We start from the raw sequence: 21,406 nt of genomic DNA, 5'->3' as shown, positions 1-21,406 counted from the left end.
CCTGCTACTAGGAAAGTGTCACATGCATGAAACTTACTCTGGTTACTCATAGTCCCCTCAATGTACAGTAAGAATCATTTGATGCTGGGATATACAGAACATAAATCACACAGGTTGTGCATTTCAGGGCATGGTTGTATTGTGTTTTGACGAGAAATGAGGCGACAACTCTTCGCACTCGATCAAATTCCAGTAGCTGCTTTCTTCACTTTTTCTAGATCTGTGTGTTTTGGTCACCCAGTACTGAAAATGTTTCGTTCTATTTTAAAGCTATTTCGCGAATTTTTTTGTAAAATTGCTAAAATAAGGGATTAGGATTATTACATTAGGCTGAAAACTAATACTTACTATCTACTTTTTTTTAAATGTTGGCCCGATTTCATCTTGAATAGCATGTTACAAATATATTTGAAAATCTCATCTTTTTATTAACTTGCTTTTGCTCTTACGTCTGACGAACTCACATGCATTGCAGTCAGTCACACATTTTTTGTAAGCTTACAACACACGTCCTCGCGGTGGTGCGCGCGCAGCAAGATGTTGTAATACCGACAACAGAGCAGGAGCGCTTCTCGCCGGTGTGAACAGTCTCTACCGCAATGTCTTCACCACAGCAGCTCAGAGAAGGGACAACATTGTAGGTTTTACAGTCAAAGTAAAGCAAATTTAAGTAAGTGAATTTAACTTGCTCTTTTTGAAACATTTTATTTTCAGCGTCAACAGGTTTGCGATCATAGAGATTGCCTACAACAACTTCTGTCGTCGTTTCATTTAATAGTTTGTCTTCGCAATCTGGGTGTCAGTAGCCTACTATATCCACATTTTAAGGGATCTCATTTCCATTAAACACAGTCTGAGGACAGTTTAAAATAATCGCTTGAGGCTGTACAGCTAGCGAATGTACATTTCCCTCTTAAGAGGATTTATCGTCTCCGAGTTTACCGTTAACAGGTGAGGTGTGTGTTCGTGGCTCAGACCTGCTTCTGACCACTGCGTTTCTCACAGGATGAAGCGTGGAATTGTGGGAATCAAGTCAAAAGTGCAGCCATTCCCCAGGTCTGCAAGGTGCGCTAAGAGGCGTAGGAAGGAAGTGTTGAGCCAGGCCCCAGGCCCCCCCCTCCTCCTGCAGCACCACCAGCTGTTCAGGTCAGGTATGGAGGGCTGGGGAAACCTGCCCCATCACGTGGTACTGGAGATCTTCCGGTACCTTCCTCTGATGGACAGGGCCAGGGTGTCGTCTGTGTGTAGGCGCTGGAACGAGGTGTTCCACATCCCGGAGCTGTGGAGGAGGTTTGAGTTTGAGCTGAACCAGCCGGCTACGTCCTACCTGCGTCCCACCCACCCAGCCCTCATCCAGCAGATCATCAAGAAACACACTCAGCACTTGCAGTATGTCAGCTTCAAGGTAAAGAGGCACATTTATCTCCCTCCCTCTTCCCCTCTTCCCCATATCCCCTCCTCCCCTCTTCCCCTCTTCCCTTCTTCCCCTCCTCCCCTCTTCTCCTCCCCCTTCTTCCCCTCCTCCCCTCCTCCCCCATGTTAACAGTCACCAGCCAGCCTGTAAGCCCCGGGGTGAGTGGAGGTGTGAACCAGCCCCCTCCCTCCCCCCCTCTCAGGACAATGTGTGACCTCCTTAAGGACCAGCCATCTGCTGAAGGAAGACGCGGCTCCTCTGATGGCTTTAACAGCCAGATACTTAGATCCCTTAGACACCCGCTGAGCAGTGTTTGATTCATAGCTCCAGTACGTCTGGGACTTGACTGGTGTCATTGCACCACTGTGTGACAGAGAACGGAAATAATGTTTGAACCAGGTTTGTTTGAGGTGCCATTGTCTGTGCAGGCGAATATATTGCGTCTATCATAGTTTCTGTTGCAAGGTATTAATTTCCCTCTTTTGTATTCCTTTCAATCCCTTGTTCTCTCTCTCTCTCTCTCTCTCTCTCTCTCTCTCTCTCTCTCTCTCTCTCTCTCTCTCTCTCTCTCTCTCTCTCTCTCTCTCTCTCTCTCTCTCTCTCTCTCTCTCTCTCTCTCTCTCTCTCTCTCTCTCTCTCTCTCTCTCTCTCTCTCTCTCTCTCTCTCTCTCTCTCTCTCTCTCTCTCTCTCTCTCTCTCTCTCTCTCTCTCTCTCTCTCTCTCTCTCTCTCTCTCTCTCTCTCTCTCTCTCTCTCTCTCTCTCTCTCTCTCTCTCTCTCTCTCTCTCTCTCTCTCTCTCTCTCTCTCTCTCTCTCTCTCTCTCTCTCTCTCTCTCTCTCTCTCTCTCTCTCTCTCTCTCTCTCTCTCTCTCTCTCTCTCTCTCTCTCTCTCTCTCTCTCTCTCTCTCTCTCTCTCTCTCTCTCTCTCTCTCTCTCTCCCCCTCCCTCCCTCCCCAGGTGGACAGCTGTACACAGTCAGCTGAGGCAGCCTGTGACATCCTCTCCCAGCTGGTGAACTGCACCATTAAGACCTTGAGGCTGATCTCCACCGCCAGGCCCAGCTTTATGGATGTCTCCCAGGCAAGACGGTGTTAGCACACACTGCATACACACAAGAACGAACACACGCACACACACTGCAGACGCACAAGAACACACGCACACACAGACTGCAGACACCCAGACCTATGCAGGCACACGTAACAGACACACACAAGTAACAGACATTCACACATCCGCACACACAAATGGAAGTGACTCAATTGAACAGCCTCTCTCTCACCCTGACACACACACTATGACACATGCCTCATCAACACGTGGTGCCAGAGCCTACGCGCGTCTAAGAGTCCTGCCGCCGGCCCAGTCTGGAGGATTACATGCATAAACCTGGGGTCAGCCACAGATCACCCCGGCAACACGGGTCAACAACAACAACAACAACCATGATATCATTCAAACAAGCATAAAGAGGATTTTTGCTTCAAAACGATTCTGCTGGGACTGCCATCAAATGGCACCAGTGGTGGGAATGACACGTAAACAAATATGGCGTCCTGTTTGTAACGGAAGCCCCCACTCCCTCCTCTTGTCTCCCACTCCATCCTTTTGTCTCCCACTCCCTCCTCTTGTCTCCCACTCCCTCCTATTGTCTCCCACTCCCTCCTATTGTCTCCCACTCCCTCCTTTTGTCTCCCACTCCCTCCTCTTGTCTCCCACTCCCTCCTATTGTCTCCCACTCCCTCCTCTTGTCTCCCACTCCCTCCTATTGTCTCCCACTCCCTCCTCTTGTCTCCCACTCCCTCCTCTCCTCTCCACAGTCTCACTTTGCGTCGGCGTTGACGGTGGTGTTCGTCAACTCCAAGTCGCTGTGCTCCATCAAGATGGACGACACCCCCGTGGACGACCCGTCCCTGAAGGTCCTGGCGGCCAACAACAGCGCCACCCTGACGCTGCTGAAGATGAGCAGCTGTCCGCATGTGTCGCCTGCAGGTGAGACCACACGCACCCACTCATACAGACACTGTGCCCACGCACGGAACATCCTGATCTTGTACGCACGGTATGAGATATACACTCGTGTTGGAGTGTATCAGAGAGAGAGAGAGAGAATGGCGAGGATGCGGGGGATCCTTGATAAATGTATTGTTATCATGAAGCGGAACCTCGATTGTTGATAGATGGTGCCTCCACTTATGAAGAAGGCTTTATCCATGTCTGATCGTGAACTTCAGGCTGCTTCTGTCCCATCCGGTCATGGGGTCAGATGGCTGAGTGGTTAGGGAGTCGGGCTATTAATCAGAAGGGTTGTTGGTTCGATTCCCGGCCGTGCAAAATGACGTTGTGTCCTTGGCCAAGGCACTTCACCCTACTTGCCTCGGGGAGAATGTTCCTGTACTTACTGTAAGTCGCTCTGGATCTAGAGCGACTTCTGCTGAATGACTAAATGTAAATGATGCAGTTCTCTATCCTACCTGCAGGGGTGCTGTGTGTAGCGGACCACTGCCATGGCCTCAGGGAGCTGGCTCTGAACTACCACCTGCTGAGCGACCAGCTCCTATTGGCCCTCTCCTCGGAGAAGCACGTGCGCCTCGAGCACCTGCGCATCGACGTGGCGACCGAGAGCCCCGCCCAGGTGCCGTTCCACGCGGTCAAGAGCAGCAGCTGGGAGGCGCTGGTCCGACACTCGCCCACGGTCAACATCGTCATGTACTTCTACCTCCACGACGACCAGTTCCATCCCTTCTTCCAGGACCTGACCCCCGTCACCCACCTGTACTTCGCCCGGGCGGTCAGTAAAGAGATGCTGGGGCGCATCGGCCTCCACTGCCCCCGCCTGGTGGAGCTGGTGGTATGTGCCAACGGGCTGGAGCCCCTGGACGCGGAGCTGATCCAGATCGGGCGGCGCTGCACCGCCCTGACCGCCGTCGGCCTGGGGGAGTGCCAGGTGACCTGCAGCGGCTTTGTGGAGTTTGTGAGGATCTGCGGGCGGAGGCTGACCCAGCTGTCCATCATGGAGGAAGTTCTGATCCCGGACGGGGGATGCAACGTGGAGCAGGTCCACGCGGAGGTGTCCAGCCATCTGGGACGCACCTGGTTCCCTGATATGATGCCAACCTGGTAGAGGGGGGAAGACGAGTTCCTCACCACGTGGGACGGAGAGGGAGGAGAGAGAGGGAGAGAGAGGGAGAGGGAAGGAGAGGGAAGGAGAGGGAAGGAGAGGGAAGGAGAGGGAGAGGGAGAGGGAGAGGGAGAGGGAGAGGGAGAGGGAGAGGGAGAGGGAGAGGGAGAGGGAGAGGGAGGGGGAGGGGGAGGGGGAGGAATCTTGCTCATGGTCACTAAGGAGTCTGTATTGGAGAATCAATTCATTTTCCATTGGAGAGTCATCCATTTTGGAGTCCTTCTCCATGGAGCGAGCCAGGAACCCCCAGTCTGTCCACACCAGACTGACGAGTGTGTGTCTGTGTGTGTCTGTGTCTGTGTGTGTGTCTGCTGCTGTGATTGGTGTAGTGACTCAAGCAACATTTGCATATGTCTGTTCTTGTTCATTCTGTCAGTGTGGATGGACATGCATGTGTGTGTGTAGTAGAGCCATTTTTATATTTCTCTGTTTAAAAGGGGAGTCTTACTGCCAAATATCTAATATTTAGGTGAAGACTTTAATGATAACATTTGTTCTACATTTTATACCAAATGGGACATTTGCCTTTTGTGCAAAGTAGTTCTGGTTGATGCCAGATGGCCCATAAAGAGCCATCTATTATAATTAGAACAATATTAAAATAATATTACTAATACTTAATAAGAATAAAAATATAATTATCTGGGCTTTCAGTGTCCAATACTACTGAATGTATGTTTTCATTTAGAGAAATGTGCACATTTGTTTTTATTGAAAAGACAACAACATCAAACTTTGTATGCTACTTATTAAAAAGATTTCATGAGAATATATATATATATATATATATATATATATTTAATTGATAGGCTTATACCACTCATGTTTATGGAGGATATTTGCTTTCAAAATCAGACTGGTAATAAATGTTTTAAATCCATGTGCGATGCCTGAATGTATGTGTCTCAATAATTTATGGTGTGTCAAGGTAATATTGTATACCTATTTACCAAATTTTTTGCATTCATTTTCTGTGTAGATATTTACAAACGATTTTATCAGGAATTAACTTGGAGCAGAATGACATTGTCTCTCAGATGACCTTGTTGCAGTTTGTCCTGTTGACACTAGAGGGCAGTAACGTTCTAAAATGGCGTGTTATATAAACAGACATCATAACGAGGAAGACCAAGACACGTCTCAACCAGAACTCAATTTAAGTGGCTTTAGACAAGGACAAGCAGACAAGCACATTCTTTTTTTTCTTTTTTCTGTTGCTCATGTATATGCACTTTTATCTTTCAGAATTTGTATTGAATAATTCCACGATTTATTGAGATGATGTGTTGAGGTATATCCTGTGTCCTAGTATGGGATTACAGAACAAACATAATATACTTAAAAAATAAAAATAAAAAACAAGAAAAAGAAAAGATTTTTGAACAATTCAAATATCATGATGTTGCATTGAATTATTGTCTATTCTATATACTCAAAAAGATGATTACATTCAACACTCTCATGCCCAGCCTTATACGAATAGTATAAGAGAGTACTTCCAGTTCAATACGGCAGCTTTATACGGAACAGATTTGGATGTGATGATGACCTGATAATCACACCTGGTGCCTGGTGGAAACCTGTAGTGTGTCACGATCAGACAGACGACCAATGAGCAGGAAAGCTTCCCTTCATAGACCAAGATGCAATGGGGCTATTTGGAGCATACATCTATGGAGCAGATCACACTCAGGTGTGTGTGTGTGTGTGTGTGTGTGTGTGTGTGTGTGTGTGTGTGTGTAGGGGTGGTGTGTGTGAGTATAGGTGTGCGTGTGTGAGGTTTTTAAATGAACTGTGCGTTGTTCCGGAAAAGTGCTTGGTTTTTGGAGGGGAGGGGAGTGTGACTGATTGGGTTACCACTGTGTTCTAAAAACCCATCAGTGAAGTAACAGGCTTATGATTTCACTATGGAGGCTTCTTACAAGGAGGAAGAGGGTGGAAAAGGAGAGAGAGAAGAGAGCTAAGAAGAAGAAAAAAGGGGAAGAATAAACACCCTCTGAACTCATCTCTTAAATAGTCTTGACCAAAAGAGAAAGATGACAGATAAAAATAAATACACAACAAACTCTTAAAACACAATACAAATGCACACTGGGCAGATACTGGTCGGATCTGGCACACAATGTCCAGAGCGGCACAGCAATAATAAATACGAGTCATTCTGAATCTCAGTTTCTTCCTCCCCTCCTCTGCGAGAGTGGACCCTCACTGCTGGATCAGGGGTTCTGAAAAGCTCCGTATGATGACGATGACTGGGATGCCACTTCCTGTGATGTCACCTCCTGTGATGTCACAGTGGGTAACCGATCGGTTGGGCGGGAAGCTAGAAGGGATGGGAGGGCTCACGGGTGAGAGGCGGTGTGGGCGATGCAGCATGGACGGGGCCCGCTGTTCCCCCTGAGCTGCTGTACTCCCTCCACTCCTTGATCCACTGGTCCCTAATGGGGGGGGGCAGGCGGCCTAGATGCCGCGCCCGCACCAGGGGGGAGGGGGCGACGGTGTTCCTCAGCACATGGAACGTGTACCTGTGGGAGAAAGAAAGAGAGATAAAGAGAGAGATAGGGGAAGGGAGAGGAAGAGAGAGAAAGAAATAGAGACAGAGAGAGAGTGAGAAAGAAAGAGAGACAGAGAATGAAAGGGTGTTGATAGTGATGGGAAAGTAGGCCAGAGAAAAATCTACGTCTCTTTGATGTGAATCAGAGCGTTGTGAGCTCTCGTTCAGGAGCTTCACACTCTGAGAGGAACTCTGAACTGCTGCTAGGTGACCTTCATCATCCTCCTACTCTTCATCATCCTCATTCTCCTCACATCCTCATCCACATCACCCACACTTCACCATCCTATACCTTGTGTTCTGCCCTCCTCATGTACAGGAGGCCCAATACTGACATGGTACATATATCAAAACAAATACTGCCGATAGCAAATAGTCCCGATATCTGACTGATTCAATGCTGCCGTGGACTCTAATGTTGTCCACATGCTTCTACCATCAGGCCAATTAAAGTTGGGATGTATGGTATGTTGATTAACGACAAGCTTTATCGAAAGATACAATCAATAACCAATCAACATTCAATCAAGTCAGCCATCCAACTATCAACCAACCAATTAACCAGTCACTAGAGTCAGTAGAGGGTGTGCTGTGAAGAGGGTGTGCTGTGTAGAGGATGTGCTGTGTAGAGGGTGTGCTGTGTAGAGGATGTGCTGTGTAGAGGGTGTGCTGTGGCGGTCTGACCCAAGCCCAGCGAGACTTGTAAAACATGTAAGAATGATGGCCAGGATAAGTGAGGTTTGTCTATATGGGCTAGTCTACATGACATGGTGATTCAACTTCTTTTCGAGTGAATATATGGCATTGAACCGATGGACCAACTGTCTGCGTGTGAAACTCAGTGCTCCAGCTTGGAGTCGGGTCGGCTTCCAAAAAACGGAATGTCAGTCAGGTTCTAGTCAGGTTCTAGTCAGGGTTTAGTCAGGTTCTAGTCAGGTTTTAGTTTGGCTCAGTCGCTACTCTCTCGAACGTGGGTCGTGTTTCGGACAGGAACGTGCGTCCAGAGCCGCAGGCTGAAGGTGTGTCCTACCTGGGCAGCAGAGCCACCACGGTGGAGAGGAAGCAGACCAGGTAGAACACAGGGTCGGTCATCTGCTGCTGGAACAGCCAGTAAGGGTCAGAGGGAGGGTTGCAGCTCACACACAGGGCGCTGTAGACCAGAGTCATGCTGAAGTACAGGACCACACTGCCCGTCATGACCACCCAGTGGACCAGCGTCTGAGGAACAAAACATAGGCCTTTAACTGCACGTAAATACACCCACAACACACACACACACACAGTCATGTAGAAACAGAGGGGAAGGGGAAACAGAGAGAGAGAGAGAGTGAGCCGTTTGCAAGAGCACACAGACCGTAATAAACAGTAAATGTTTTAATGTAATTCAGGTCATCACTTCACGCTATGATAAAGTGAGCATAATCAAAGTGAATGAAGTTAGAACCAGTTGGACAGCCACCGCCAGGGTGGTAAGTGATGGGAATCTCACCCAGCTGTTTATCTCTATAGCCAGGTGCAGGAGAATGGTGAACAGCGACGTCGTGTTCATGGGGATCCCGAAGGTGAAGAGGTCGACGTCTGTGCCTCCGTACGTCTGCAAGACAGAAGAATCCTGCTGAGTCATAAACCTAATCCTCCCTCAAGCTGTGAGAGAGTTCATGACAGACGTGACTCCAACTGTAATGTAGTATGGTTCTCTGCAATGTTTTTTTCTTGTGTATGGGACTATGTCTAACATCTATAAACATATTTACGTAGAAACTCAATGAAACTCAATCAGTCTTACCCAGTATGGTATATAAAAGCAAACTAGGCTCTGGTAGAAGGCATCTAACATAGTGATCCAGAACGTCGACCGTTTAAATTCCTACGAAAGCAAGAAGGAACATCAACACGGACACACTAGGACGTCACTGCACTTAGTGTAGTTCTTCAACAAAACAACACTTTTATGTGTTCAAGGTGGAACCCACGACGGTTCACACTGACCCCTGATCCCTGACCGCTCCGGTAAAGTTCCGGAAGCCCTAGCAGTGTTTCCATGGGGACGTCTCTGTCCATGATCCCGAACATGATGGGCGGAGTGGAGGTGAAGAAGAGGTTGAAGAAGATCAGAATCCAGTAGTCTGTCATGGCTGTGCCAGAGAACCCGCAGTAGAACTGATACCAGAACAGCAGGTTCACATAAGCCTGAAGGAGAACCAGACACTGAGAACACATGCAGGTGGAACGTTGCACATGAGAGCTCATTTGTTTATTGGTTGGTATCGTGAGGCGTTGGGAGGTCAGGTAGAACTGAGATGTTTCCCTGACGATCCTCACCAGGGGTGATCCCTCATCAAGCTGTCTGAGGGAGGAAAAAAACAAAACAAAAGGACCCCACCTCCACTGGAAGGTCAGCCGGACGGAATTTACATTTAGCAGATGCTCTTATCCAGAGCGATTTACAGTAAGTACAGGGACATTCCCCCCACAGCAAGTAGGTTGAAGTGCCTTGCCCAAGGACACAACGTCATTATGCATGGCTGGGAATCGAACCTGGAATAAAACCCTTCTGATTAATAGCCCGATTCCCTAACCACTCAGCCATCTGACTCCACTTGATCATGTTGTATCTACCAGAGGGGAACCCTAGAGGGTGAATGCATTTCTAACCCCCCACCCTCCTCCCCCCGTGTCCACCCGTGGTCCTCACCACGTTTTTATAGAAGAAGTAGATGACCATGTTGGCCAGTCGGGAGTAGCACCAGTGGCCGTGGACCAGGAGCAGCTTCTTCAGGTGTTTGAATCTGGAGATGGCAAAGTCACTGGCCATGACTGCCTGGGGAGATCACACCGCACACACAACCATCATACACGCAGCTCAGGGACTCAGAATCAGTTCTCAAACGCTTCCACACAGATCCACATACATGTGACCTGAAAAACGACCTATTTACATGGACTAGAGTATGGTAAAGCGGTGGTTCCCAACCCTGGTCCTCAGGGCACCCCTGTCTGGCATGTTAGAGATGTTTCTCTGCTCCAACACACCTGATTCAAATGAATGGGTCGTTATCCATCTCTGCAGAAGCCTGCTTATGACCATTCATTTGAATCAGGTGTGTTGGAGCAGGGAAACAGAGTAGAGTAAACAGTAGAGTACATATCCCCAATGTGAACTGTGATGGTCAGGTAAGACAGAGAGCGTCTTCTTGCAGGGCACACACACCTGCATGCCCTCCTGTCCAGAGATGCCGACGCCCACATCAGCTGCCTGGATCATGTTCACATCATTGGCACCGTCGCCTGATGTCACAGAGGACGTGCGTGAGAAGAGGAATCCATCAGAAGTTACATTCCACAGTCCACATATAATAACGCTTGTAAAAATAAAAAAAGACATTGCTTGCATTGTTTTGCGTTGCGTGGTTTACAACACGACAGACATTCGCTTTAAGCCTACCTATAGCGAGGGTCATGACCTTAAGCTTCTCTCTCACGACCTTGACCACGTGGCCCTTCTGCAGGGGTGTGGCGCGGCAGCACAGGACAGAGCGACAGCACCTCGTCAGTTCCAGGAAGCGGGCCTGCAGGTCCGACTCCAGTGCCATAGCCAGGGTGGGCCCGTCAATCACCAGGCCGATGGTAGGGGTCTCAGATCCAGGTGGGCTCTGGTCGTACCTCTTCACTTCCTCCAGGGTGGAATCCAGGATGGACGCACACATCGTCTGGACAAAACAGAGGGACATGGGGAACAGACCCAGATTAAACATGAAACTACATGGATGTTTGGGAAGGTTCTCTCTCAGGGGCATTTTGAAGAACACTTTTTTTTAATTTATTTTTTTACGTTTTGGTTCTAAGAGTGTGGAGGTTGTATGAGAGGGTTAGTCAGTGGGTTTGCCGCCCCAGCCTCTCACCCCTGGGACCCAACAGAGATGCAGCCCTGGTAGATTCAAGTTCAAGGTTTAAGTTTATTGCCATTTGTAACAAGTACAGGTTCAGGTACATTAGAAGTATTTGGTCCTGCTTCTCTTGACAATCCCCAGCCACCATTCGAAACCTCATAAAATCATCTAAACCTTTAACAACAACCTAAGTTAGCCACTGGACAATATATAGAAGAATGTGAAAATGTGAAAAATACTGAGTAATTCATCAAACAACTGAGAATGCCCCTAAACTAATATTAACAAATAAGAAAACCTAACAATAATGTACGTACATGGAAGTAGAGTAAACTGACTGTGCTGGCAGTTGGGTGAGATGAGTAATGGTGTGTGCGATCCCTGACCAGTTCCAATTACCAGAGTCCGATCTCGTCCAATCGGATTAATCATTTTTGCCTGTGGGTGACTGGCGAACCAGAGTCCTTCGGAATGGTGTGTGAGGGGGGGGGGGAGGGGGGGGGTCCATTGGGGTGACAAATAACGAGGTCATGTTCAGTTTTTATCTCATCCATCGCCTCCGTTCTGAACTTTATTGAGTTTGGAGAATGGGGATGTTATGTAACAGTGACAGTCTGCACATAATTCTGTATCGGGAGTACAAATAGTTCATTAAAAATGTTCTTACTCCTCATCTCCACCTTCATAAAGGAGGGGAAGTGTTACCTGGGAGGTTTGAATGTGATAACTGTTATCACAACCTCTGTGTGTGTGTGTGTGTGTGTGTTGCAGCTCTAATGGGATCTCTAACCTGTTCTAGATTGTACAGGGGGTACCACTGCTCATCCATCAGCCCAGCCTAGCCCCATCCCTGCCCCAGCTGGGAGCCCCCAGACTGGGCCTCCACTCATGAGGGCTCCCCTCGCATCAACCTCATCCACACACAGCCCAGGGGGGTCATTCTGTTCTATTTAGAGCAGGGAATGATTAGACAGTCAGGAGGTTGTGAAGGAGCCCCTTCCTCCTCCTCCTCCTCCTCCTCCTCCTCCTCCTCATCCTCCTCCTCCTCCTCCTCCTCCTCCTCCTCCTCCTCCTCCTCCTCCTCCTCCTCCTCCTCCTCGCTCCACCACAGAGCACCCCGGGATCTCTAATGACCAGAGAGGAGCAGCGCTCCCACCTGGCATGCTACCTACGTCACCCAGAGATGGGAAATGTGAGGACCTGACCTTTTACTCAGATGTAAATGTAGTTAGTGCTTTGGGCACTCGAATCAGGCAAAGGGAGAGAGGGAGAGAGAGAGAGAGCGACGGAAAGAGAGAGCAATGAGTTATTTCCTTGGAAAAGAGGAAAATAGAAAACAGACTGAAAGGAAACAAATCCTTACATGGGTCTGAAATAAAAAATACATGGTACCCCCCCGATGACTCACCAACACAGAGCTCTGACCTGGTTCTTTGTTCTGTACCTTGTAACAGTTGCCCTGAACAACGGTGTCAACATGCGTCAGGCCCTAAGCAACCTTCCTTGTCCTTCCCTACCTTGCTGCTGGTTCTCATGTTGAACACCAGGTCCCCGTCATCCAGCAGCCTGCAGGCGTATGCGATGTTGACGGCCGTCTCAGCCTTGTCGCCTGTGAGCACCCACACCTGGATCCCTGCCTCTCGGAGAGCAGCGATGGTGTCAGGGGCGCTCTCCTGCAGACGGTCCTCAACGCCTGTGGCACCTGGCCGATGAGGAGAGGAGGAGAGGAAGGGAGGAGGAGAGGAAGAGAGGAAGGGAGGAGGAGAGGAGGAGAGGAAGGGAGGGAGAGAGGGGGAGAGGAAGGGAGGAAGAGAGGGAGAGAGGAGGAGAGGGGGAGTGGAAGAGAGGAGGAGAGGAAGGGAGGAGGAGAGGAGGAGAGGAAGGGAGGAGGAGAGGAGGAGAGGAGGAGAGGAGGAGAGGAGGAGAGGAAGGGAGGGGGAGAGGGAGAGAGGAGGAGAGGAGGATAGGAGGAAAGGAAGGGAGGAGGAGAGGGAGAGAGAAGGAGAGGGAGAGATGAGGAGAGGGAGAGAGGGAGAGAGGGGGAGAGGGGGAGAGGGGGAGAGAGGGAGTGGAAGACAGGAAGAGAGGAAGAGAGGAGGAGAGGGAGAGAGGGGGAGAGGGGGAGAGGGGGAGAGGGGGAGAAGAAGAGAGGAAGAGAGGAAGAGAGGAAGAGAGGAAGGAGTCAGGTGCTGTGGAGTCTCTATGTTCACTTTACTTGAAGGATAGCATCTCCTACATAGCAGGGTGAAGTTAGTCTGAACCAGTATGGTCTCTCCTACCTAACAAGGTGAGGTTGGTCTCTCCTACCTAACAAGGTGAGGTTGGTCTCCAGATGGATTGCCGTGTCACTGCGTAGCTGCTCCCGGTTGTCCATGGAAGCATTGGCCTCCTGCCTCCACAACCTCCAGTCCTCATAGGCCTCCTCACTCAACACCTTCACAAATCAACAGATGGGAACACTGTTTAACGAACGACCGAATAAATTAATCAGTTAATTAATTAATGCATTGATTCAATGGATGAGTGGAGGAATAAATGAATGCATTAAATAAACACCTTCTTGGTGCAACAGAGGGTCCTTAGACCCTGTCTGGCGTACAAGTCTAGATGTTTCTGAGTGACGGCAGCAATGTCCTTCTGCTTCTCTTCAAAACTACGCTCTGAGGAGAACGGTTTGAACACCATGGGTATTATGCAATACTGTTAACATCCTCACATTGTTGGCTCCCTTTAGAAAGAGACGCTATCCACTCTGGGTGTCCTCTAAACAAACATACAGATGTTGATTAAGGACAGATATGCTCTCTCCTTTAGTGTCTGTTAGACCACACAGTGCAGTTGTGTGTGTGTGAAGTCCTGGCCCCAGGTCTGCTCCCTCACCTGCGTCTGAGGTAGCCAGGAGCTCCATGATGGCAAAGTCTGCCCCTTTAGTGTACAGGACCACCTCCCCAGAGACAGGATGCCGCACCAGGACCGACATCCTCCTCCTGCTGGGGTCAAAGGTCAAAGTGTCCAGCACTTGGAAAGTCAGCTCCTCCCCCCAGGGCAGGCGTACTGTCACTCTGTCCGGGCTGCGACCCAGCAGGGTGAAGCCGTAGGCCCGGGCAGCGTGGACCAGCGCTGCCTCGTCAGGGCTCTCTGCCTCGTAACAGAGCCCAGGACGGAGGCTCCCCGACGGGCCAGCCTTCGCCTCAGCCCCTGAGCTGGTGCTGGTGGGGGTGGAGGAGCTGGGAGTGGGGGGGTCTTCCTCCAGGACGGCGAGGTCGCAGGGGGGGGTGGGGCGGGTCTTGTTCGGCATGGGCTGCCACGAAGCCAGGGTGTGTCGGAGCGAGGCCACCCTTCTAAACAGGTAGGACAGGTACTCCAGAGGGTTCCTGGAGAGAGACGTGCTGAGGGTGACACTCACCTGGGGATGACAGGGGAGGGAAGGAAGTCCCTCCTTCAAGTTATTCGTTGATTCATTGATGGTTTGTTTGTGGCTTTCGGGGATGAAAGTCTTTTTTTTCTTTCTACGGACACAGACAAATACCACTAGTCTGGTGAGATCTACTTTGTTCTGTCTGAATCTGTGTCCTGGAACAAAGTCCTGCCAGTTTGGATCTGATGACCTTCCAACCAACCAACCAATCAACCAACCTCACTCATCGAACGGTATTGGCTGGTTCTTACTCTGCCCTGTCGTGACCCTCCATTAGCTGATAGGAGAACGCCCCCGGTCAGCAGAGGCACTCAGGGTCATCACATTAATAACAGCAGACCTCATTACCCTGTGAAGCTCCCCTCTCTGCATGCACAGTGGATAATGCAGACAGGAGACCAAGACATCGTGGGATCTTCAAGAGCAATTACAGAAATTAGCCCCAAACACTGATAGAGGAGAGAAGCCCTGCGCTGGATGCAGAGCACGTAGTGAGGCAGGCAAGGAGAACTGCCTATTAAATCGCTGCTACAGCAGCTGCTGTTAACTGGATGTCTCTTTTCTACCTTCTGTGGCAGTGGAGTAGGGTTGGACTACAGGAGCAGAGTTGGTCTATAGGAGCAAGGCTGGTTTATAGGAGTAGGGCCGGACTATAGGATTAAGGGGTGGTCAATAGGAGCATGGCTGGTTTATAGGAGTAGGGCCGGACTATAGGATTAAGGGGTGGTCAATAGGAGCATGGCTGGTTTATAGGAGTAGGGCCGGACTATAGGATTAAGGGGTGGTCAATAGGAGCATGGCTGGTTTATAGGAGTAGGGCCGGACTATAGGATTAAGGGGTGGTCTATAGGAGCATGGCTGGTTTATAGGAGTAGGGCCAGACTATAGGATTAAGGGGTGGTCAATAGGAGCATGGCTGGTTTATAGGAGTAGGGCCGGACTATAGGATTAAGGGGTGGTCTATAGGAGCATGGCTGGTTTATAGGAGTAGGGCCGGACTATAGGATTAAGGGGCGGTCTATAGGAGCATGGCTGGATTATAGGAATAGAGGTGGACTACAGGAGTAGCCTGTCACCAACCAAGTTTTCCTGGGAGTCTTTCTATGTCTTCTTTGAGAGTTTTAGGTTTGCTTTACGTGCAGTTTTATGGCATCTGTGAAGCCCTTTGTGACATGACAAGGGCTATACAAATACAATTTGATTGGAACTGACTATGAATGTAGGGGTGGATTACAGGAATAAGGGTGGATAATTGGAACAGCAGAAGGTGAACTGTGAAGTTTCTGTGTAAAATCGGATTACAATTCGGCAGTTTCAATGCTTTTTCTGAAATCAAAGCTGGTGACTTTGACGGATGGACAGAGATAGAAGACAACCCTTTCCTTCTCTTCCTTTCTTCCCACTCTTTCTCCTCTGTCTTCCCTCCTTCATCCTGCCAGGTCAGGGTCACAGCGATCTGGAGATGCTCACCTTCCGTCTCTGAGCTGTTGCCTTGGAAACCACCACAGTGTTGCAGATGGCGAGGGCCAGGAAGAAGTCGAGATGCAGCCCCGCCTCCAGGCAGCCTCCGCCGCCCTCCCCCGGAATCCGCTGAAGCAGCTTTCTGTCTGGGATCACCTCCGTTTCCTGTGTGGGGAGAGGAAAGGAGAATAGATTAGAGGAGAAAGGAGAGAGGAGAGAGGTGAGAGGAGAGAGGAGAGAGGATGGAGGAGGGAGGAGAGAGGAGAGAGGAGAGAGGAGAAAGGAGAAAGGAGAAAGGAGAGAGGAGAGAGGATGGAGGAGGGAGGAGAGAGGAGAGAGGAGAGAGGAGAGAGGAGAAAGGAGAAAGGAGAAAGGAGAGAGGAGAGAGGAGGGAGGAGAGAGGAGAGAGGAGAGAGGAGAAAGGAGAGAGGAGAAAGGAGAGAGAAGAAAGGAGAGAGGAGAAAGGAGAGAGGAGAGAGGAGAGGAGAGGAGAGGAGAGAGAAGAGAGGAGAGGAAAGAAGAGAAGAGGAGAGAGAGTGGAGGAGAGGAGAGAAAGGAGAGGAAAGGAAAGGAGAGGAGGAGAGAGAGGACAGGAGAACAGGGTAGGAGGAGGAGTTGAGATGCATACAACCATATCCTTACAGTAATAATACATGTGCGTGGGCTATAAAATGATCAACTGTGTAGGAACATAAAACCACAACGGTAACAAGACGACAAGCAAAAAGGAAGACTGAGATCAGGCTGGTAGCACAGAACCATGGCAACATGTCTGTTATGCTGTCTCAGCTTGCTTCTCCATGACAACCGCTGGCTCACATTCCATCTCCACGGGCAAGAATAGCTATGGTCAGCTACTGTACCAGGATGTTGGGAGGAACCGAGATATCAGCAACGAGGATGATGACAAATCTATAGCTCTCACTTTATAATAAGTCTGTGTGCTGTCAGTGGTGCATGGGTAATGCAGCGCAGCATGGCCATATGCTCTCTTGCTCTCTCACACACACACACACACACACACACACACAAGGGTTGAGGCTGGGGGCCAGAAGGGATGTGCTCAGCGTTGACACCAAACTGCTAGACCATCTGGGACAGGAACCGGGTCGCCAGCTCCAGTGACACTACACCGGGTCAGCCCCGGGTGAACCAGGGACTGGAGACAACTACGTCTGGGGAAGAGTCTTCCAGATCTGTCCGAAATCTAACAGTGTTCTAGAACTGTCCAATTCCAGCTTGGCTGTTCCGAATCCAGCAACGTTGCTGAAAAGCATCTGCTAAATGAAGAGAATGTTAAAGACAACACACCTAGACCAACTGCCCATAAGTCCACAGGAAACGTAAAACTGGAGAACTGGAGTATCAAGAGCCTGCAGTTTGTCCTGGAGGAACATCTCACCAGAGGACTGCTGAAGGCCGAGTCCCCCTGGTCACCCCCCTTGATCTTGTCGCTCTGTTTGCCGGGGTGACGCCGGTTGGCTTCCTGGTCGGGCTGGTCCAGGGTCCAGGCCTGCCGGAAGGGAGGGGGGGTCGCACGGTGGAAGATGACCTCCTCCTCTGAGTTGGGCTCCCCCAGGACTTCCAGGCGGACGGCTAGGAACGGATCACATGACAAATATAGGACGTGGCGTTTGCAGTATGCTTGTTTTGTCAGCGTGTGAGTGTGTGTGTTTGTGTGTGTGTGCACTTGAAGATTAAAGGTTTGTGGTTCCAAAACGAGTTCCTCAGAGGGTTTCTTCACATCAACACCTAAGGAACCCAGTTCAACACAGACATCTGGGGAAGGGTCTTCTAAATCTGTCCTAAATCTGTTCTTGACGTGCCCAAATCCAGCTTGGCTGTTCTGAATCCAATTTTAAAACCTTTAGAAACTTTTTTACAACAGCCACACCAATGATTGTGTTTTGATTTGAGCCCCACAATTGTATGGATTACTTAAATAGTGTTGAAAATAACCCAGACTCATGTCAGAATGTCAAAATGCGAGAAAAAAACACAACACAGCTTCCACAGAGCTTGATAACAACCCATTCATTTGAAAAAGGTGTGCTGGAGCAGGGAAACATCTAAAACATGCAGGACAGCGGCCCTCGAGGACCAGGATTGGAGAACCCTGGTATGCAGTGTAGACATGTAGCTGAACGCCTGTACCGTTCTCTTTGTGTGGGTATTCTGCTCCCACGACGGAACATCGCCGGAACACCATCTTGTTCTCGGTGAGGGTGCCGGTCTTGTCGGAGAAGACGCACTGGATCTGGCCCAGGTCCTCTGTGATGTTCAGGGCTCTGCATTGCACCCTGCTGTCAGACTCCTCGTCATACAGGTCCAAGTCGTTGACGATGAAGAAGATCTGCCCCATCTTCACCAGCTCCACGGACACGTAGAGGGAGATGGGGATGAGGATCTGGGGAGGGAGGAGGACAGGATCGCCCGGTGGTCACTTCTCCACCGCTAACATTCACTTTTCTTCTCCTCCTCTCTCTCTCTCTCTCTCTCTCTCTCTCTCTCTCTCTCTCTCTCCTCTTTATATCTGAATCTCTCTCACGCACTTCTACACACACACACACTTCACCTGCAGCAGGATGATCATGGTGAAGAACATATAGAAGCCGGACAGTAGGGGCGGGTCCAGGTGCCCGTTGCCGTCGGCGACCAGGTAGATGGGTATGCTGGGTAAAGACTGCAGCCAGAGGAAGTGACCTAATGGAGGAAACACAGGAAGACACAGTGTCCGAGTGACCTTAGATGGAATCTGCAGAGTGGACTTCCTGGTTTAATTGTATCCAGTCCGGTAAATCAAATGTACCCCAATTATCCAGAAGCATTAGCAAATGTTGCGAGGGGAGAAAGTGTAAGTTGTCAGGACAGGTCAGAGAGAGAGAGAGAGAGAGAGAGAGAGAGAGAGAGAGAGAGAGAGAGAGAGAGAGAGAGAGAGAGAGAGAGAGAGAGAGAGAGAGAGAGAGAGAGAGAGAGAGAGAGAGAGAGAGAGAGAGAGAGAGAGAGAGAGAGAGAGAGAGAGAGAGAGAGAGAGAGAGAGAGAAAAGACGTTCATCCCTGCCTCTCCATCTACGGCTATTTCTGTCTCTCTCTCTCTTCCTCTGCCGTCCCTGTCCTCCTCCATTTCCTCTTGGATGGACATGTGGCCAAATGACTGATGAAGGCTATTGGAAATCCGCTCGTAAAGTCCCAGGGACTGTTCCATTAATCTTGAACTAGACCTTGAGTACCATGGCTCATTTTAATGTACTTTTATGTACGTTTTCATTTTCTTGCCCCCCCCCCCTCGGTAATGGTAATTTATGGCGATGTCCCAATCTTTTTTCTTTTTTAATTACCTAGGCCTCCGATGAGACACATGGCGAAGAGAAGGACAACACAGAAGAGCACGTCCATGTTCACGTCTCGCTCCAGCTTGCTGCGCTTGTAGCGTCGCTCGTTGCTGTTGAGCATCGCCTTGGTCTCGTGACCTGGAACAGGAAACAGGAAGAGGGTCAACATTCCTACGGATGCTGCTGGTTTTCTTCCACAGTCTCGTAACCGCTCAACGTTAGCGCCTAGTCGTACGCCACTTCAAACCTGCTCTTATCTACCTTATGATCTCTCACAGCGATTGAATTGATTATTGATTTCCCCCCGCTCCACCTCATCAGCTGAAAATTGCCTGTTGTTTTTCAGCAGATCTTTACGACACTTCTGAGGTGACCCCGGGGCCTCCCCAGTCTTTTATTGGGTATGTTAGTGGCCATTTTCCCAGGCTCAGACGATTAGGCCCAGTCCTGGACTGGAACAACTACAGCCCGACTGAGATCCTCCATTAAACTCATGTTGAAATTGAATTTGGCCCAGGGATCCTGTCAACACCAGTCATTCTCCCATGGTCTCGTGTTTATGCGGACACAAAAATCAGACACCAGTGAATCAATGACTCTATGACACGTAAGTGTTTACCTGTGTAGACCACAAAGCCAGTGGCAAGGTCTGTGTTTCTGATGGTGCATCCTCGCAGAAGAAGGCTCTCAATGTCGATGCCCAGCTTCTTATCATCCTGCTCCCTGCAGCACGCAGACAGGGAGAGAGACAGGAAGAGAGAGAGACAGGGAGAGAGGGAGACAGGGGGGGAGGGAGACAGGGAGAGAGGGAGAGAGAGGGAGAGCGACAGAGAGAAAGGAAAAGAGGGAGAGAGAGAGGGAGGGAATGAGAATGAGAGAGAAAGAGACAGACAGAGAGGAACAAAGAGAGAGATATTTTAGTCGTCTGGTATATTTAGGTGTTTATTAGCCGCAGGAACACGCTCTCCTCTCTGTGATGTGTCTGGGCTCAGGCTGAGACCTGCTAAAAATGCCCCGATGACCCTAGAGAGGGATTCTAAACTATAACAGCCAGATCGTAGTGTTCATAAGAGCGTTTGTATATGTTTTTGATGGTGAAGAGAGGTTTTTGATGGTTCCCACCTCTGATAGATAATGAGTTAATGTTTCTATAATAAAAATCAAACAAATCATATATTATATCACATATCATTTTGAATAATACATTTTTTGTAATTGTGCTGTTACTGCATCGATGGTGTGTTCCTGGTGGAGATGTGCGTCATGGAAACTCACACGTAACCCTTGAAATGGTTCAGGTTGTTACTTGGTCGTTCACAGACCACAGTGCTGGTGAAGTGTCGAGGATCAAACAGACTGTTCTAGAACAAAAGAACACAAAACTGTTAGTGACACACGTAAGTGAGTTGGCAAAAATCTGTATGCTTTGTTTATACCTCCGCCCAAACCTTTTGTTGCTAAAGACACATAACCTGTCACTCCAGAAGTAATGTGGTGTTAACTTTGTCATTACAATATGTTGACTCGTAACTCACACGTGACTGGTTGGTCTCATTTCTCAATGAATGTATATTCTGGTATCTAAACTAATAAGCGTATCTCATCAAATTACTGTAAGGATAGAATCAGGGATGATGGTAGGATGGGTGGAGGAGAGAATGAAGGGGGGGGGGCAGGGGGAGCAGAAGAGGAGGGGAGTTGAGGAGGAGGGGGGAAGGGGCAGCAAAGGAGTAGGGAAGTGGGGGAGGTGAGGAGGAGGGAAGCGACAAGGAAAGGAGGAGAGGATGAATGGAGGGGAGCAGGAGGAGCAGAGGAGGAGGGGAGGGAATATAGAGAGAGGGGGGGGAGAAAAGGAGTAGGGAAGCGGGGGAGGGGGAGAAAGAAAGAAGGCGAGGCCCCTGACAGACTCCCAAGGCCCTGAGCTCCTCACCGGGTCAGAGAGGCCAGGCACCACCCTTCTCTGCTTCAGGTTGGTCTCTCCGTCCAGGTTGGAGGTCTCGATGTGACACACCCCACTGCTGTCGGAGGTGTGGAGCAGCAGCAGGTCCGCAGGGATGATCTCGTTGGAGAACACCTGGACGAAGTCGCCCACACGCACGTCCTTCCAGCGCTTCGTCACGAAGCCTTCCTCTCTCCTGGAGGTGGAGGGGAAGGGGG

The 21,406-nt window shown here is 49.6% G+C and overlaps 2 protein-coding genes across 3 annotated transcripts in view; one reads left to right on the top strand and one right to left on the bottom strand.

Annotated features, from left to right (window-relative positions):
• Positions 1-544: 544 nt before the first annotated feature.
• LOC146302081 (F-box/LRR-repeat protein 21-like) lies at positions 545-4,601 on the top strand. Of its 2 annotated transcripts, XM_084701792.1 has the most exons (5): positions 545-670; positions 1,006-1,405; positions 2,371-2,493; positions 3,234-3,405; positions 3,894-4,601. In XM_084701792.1, the coding sequence occupies exons 2-5, from the start codon at positions 1,007-1,009 to the stop codon at positions 4,535-4,537; spliced, it is 1,338 nt and encodes a 445-aa protein (XP_084557918.1). In that variant the 5' UTR covers positions 545-670; position 1,006; the 3' UTR covers positions 4,538-4,601. The 2 variants fall into 2 exon arrangements, with proteins under 2 accessions (XP_084557918.1, XP_084557988.1); XM_084701862.1 differs by lacking the exon at positions 2,371-2,493.
• Positions 4,602-5,430: 829 nt separating this feature from the next.
• Positions 5,431-21,406, bottom strand: part of atp10b (ATPase phospholipid transporting 10B) — a 20,728-nt gene continuing 4,752 nt past the window's right edge. The window contains exons 2-21 of the mRNA XM_084701683.1: positions 21,180-21,384; positions 20,525-20,610; positions 19,869-19,972; positions 19,256-19,387; positions 18,493-18,620; positions 18,072-18,324; positions 17,320-17,513; positions 15,927-16,082; positions 13,919-14,444; positions 13,595-13,698; positions 13,346-13,472; positions 12,556-12,740; positions 10,594-10,858; positions 10,360-10,436; positions 9,844-9,969; positions 9,138-9,338; positions 8,935-9,015; positions 8,638-8,742; positions 8,179-8,366; positions 5,431-7,119 (exon numbers count right to left, since the gene is read on the bottom strand). Coding sequence (XP_084557809.1) covers positions 6,918-7,119; positions 8,179-8,366; positions 8,638-8,742; positions 8,935-9,015; positions 9,138-9,338; positions 9,844-9,969; positions 10,360-10,436; positions 10,594-10,858; positions 12,556-12,740; positions 13,346-13,472; positions 13,595-13,698; positions 13,919-14,444; positions 15,927-16,082; positions 17,320-17,513; positions 18,072-18,324; positions 18,493-18,620; positions 19,256-19,387; positions 19,869-19,972; positions 20,525-20,610; positions 21,180-21,384 — 3,445 coding nt within the window. The 3' untranslated portion in view covers positions 5,431-6,917. The remainder of the gene's footprint in view (positions 7,120-8,178; positions 8,367-8,637; positions 8,743-8,934; positions 9,016-9,137; positions 9,339-9,843; positions 9,970-10,359; positions 10,437-10,593; positions 10,859-12,555; positions 12,741-13,345; positions 13,473-13,594; positions 13,699-13,918; positions 14,445-15,926; positions 16,083-17,319; positions 17,514-18,071; positions 18,325-18,492; positions 18,621-19,255; positions 19,388-19,868; positions 19,973-20,524; positions 20,611-21,179; positions 21,385-21,406) is intronic.

This window comes from Hypomesus nipponensis, chromosome 1 (assembly GCF_054491055.1).
Source record: "Hypomesus nipponensis isolate SF chromosome 1, ASM5449105v1, whole genome shotgun sequence".
NCBI classification, from domain to species: Eukaryota; Metazoa; Chordata; class Actinopteri; order Osmeriformes; family Osmeridae; genus Hypomesus; species Hypomesus nipponensis.
The sequence above is the reverse complement of the archived record's forward strand: the minus strand, read 5'-3'. Positions and strand labels throughout refer to the sequence as shown.